The sequence below is a fragment of the Chlamydomonas reinhardtii genome, chromosome 13 (genome assembly GCF_000002595.2).
Source record: "Chlamydomonas reinhardtii strain CC-503 cw92 mt+ chromosome 13, whole genome shotgun sequence".
Taxonomy (NCBI): Eukaryota; Viridiplantae; Chlorophyta; class Chlorophyceae; order Chlamydomonadales; family Chlamydomonadaceae; genus Chlamydomonas; species Chlamydomonas reinhardtii.
The window spans coordinates 3,265,002-3,265,709 of record NC_057016.1 but is presented as its reverse complement, the minus strand read 5'-3'; the positions used below and the strand labels follow the sequence as shown (position 1 = coordinate 3,265,709).

General features: G+C 65.7%; 1 protein-coding gene across 1 annotated transcript in view; it reads left to right on the top strand.

The window, feature by feature from the left end:
• The window catches only part of CHLRE_13g586000v5 (uncharacterized protein), a 6,466-nt gene that overhangs the window by 3,644 nt on the left and 2,114 nt on the right, over nt 1-708 (top strand). Inside the window, exons 4-5 of the mRNA XM_043069667.1 lie at nt 119-200; nt 516-681. Coding sequence (XP_042917642.1) covers nt 119-200; nt 516-681 — 248 coding nt within the window. The remainder of the gene's footprint in view (nt 1-118; nt 201-515; nt 682-708) is intronic.

Sequence of the window (708 nt, the reverse complement as noted above, 5' to 3'; positions counted from 1 at the left end):
CGCCTCCACACCGCTCACATCATGCGCCGCCCTGCGTCATCAAGCGCCATCATGCGCCATCCTCCCCTCCCCTCCCATCACTCGCGCTGTCCCTCGCTTTCCCCGCTGTCCCCCACAGGTGGAAGGAGTTGAGTGGCAGCTACCTGCTGGAGCGGTACGGCATGACGGAGATAGGCATGGCGCTGTCAAACCCGTACACGGTGGGTAGGAAGCAGGGGGTGGGATTGGGGGCGGGGCTGGGGCTGGGGGCCGGTGCCGCTGGGGCTTGGGGCGGTCGGGGCGTCGGGCGTCCTAGAGCACCCAGAGGAAGCTGGTCAGTTGTCGCGCCCATATCACGTCTGGAACACGTGACAACCCCCGCCTTGTGCCATATCAAGCACGTGCCGTGTGTGCGTGTGTGTGTGTGTGTGTGCGTGTGTTGAAAAACCAACACAACGAAGCCCACCCAAGCGGCGCATGAGTTATTGACGTATACCATGCAATGTGCATGTGTGTGTGTCGTTCCTCTGCCCCAGGGTGACCGGCGGCCGGGCACTGTGGGCCGCCCGCTGCCGGGCGTGGAGGCGGCGCTGGCAGCTGACGGGCAGTTGTTGATCCGCGGCGACAACGTGTTCGCCGAGTACTGGGGGCGGCCCGCAGCCACGGCGGAGGCGTTTGACGCCAACGGCTTCTTCCTCACAGGTGGGTGGGTGAGGGGTGGGTGGGTGG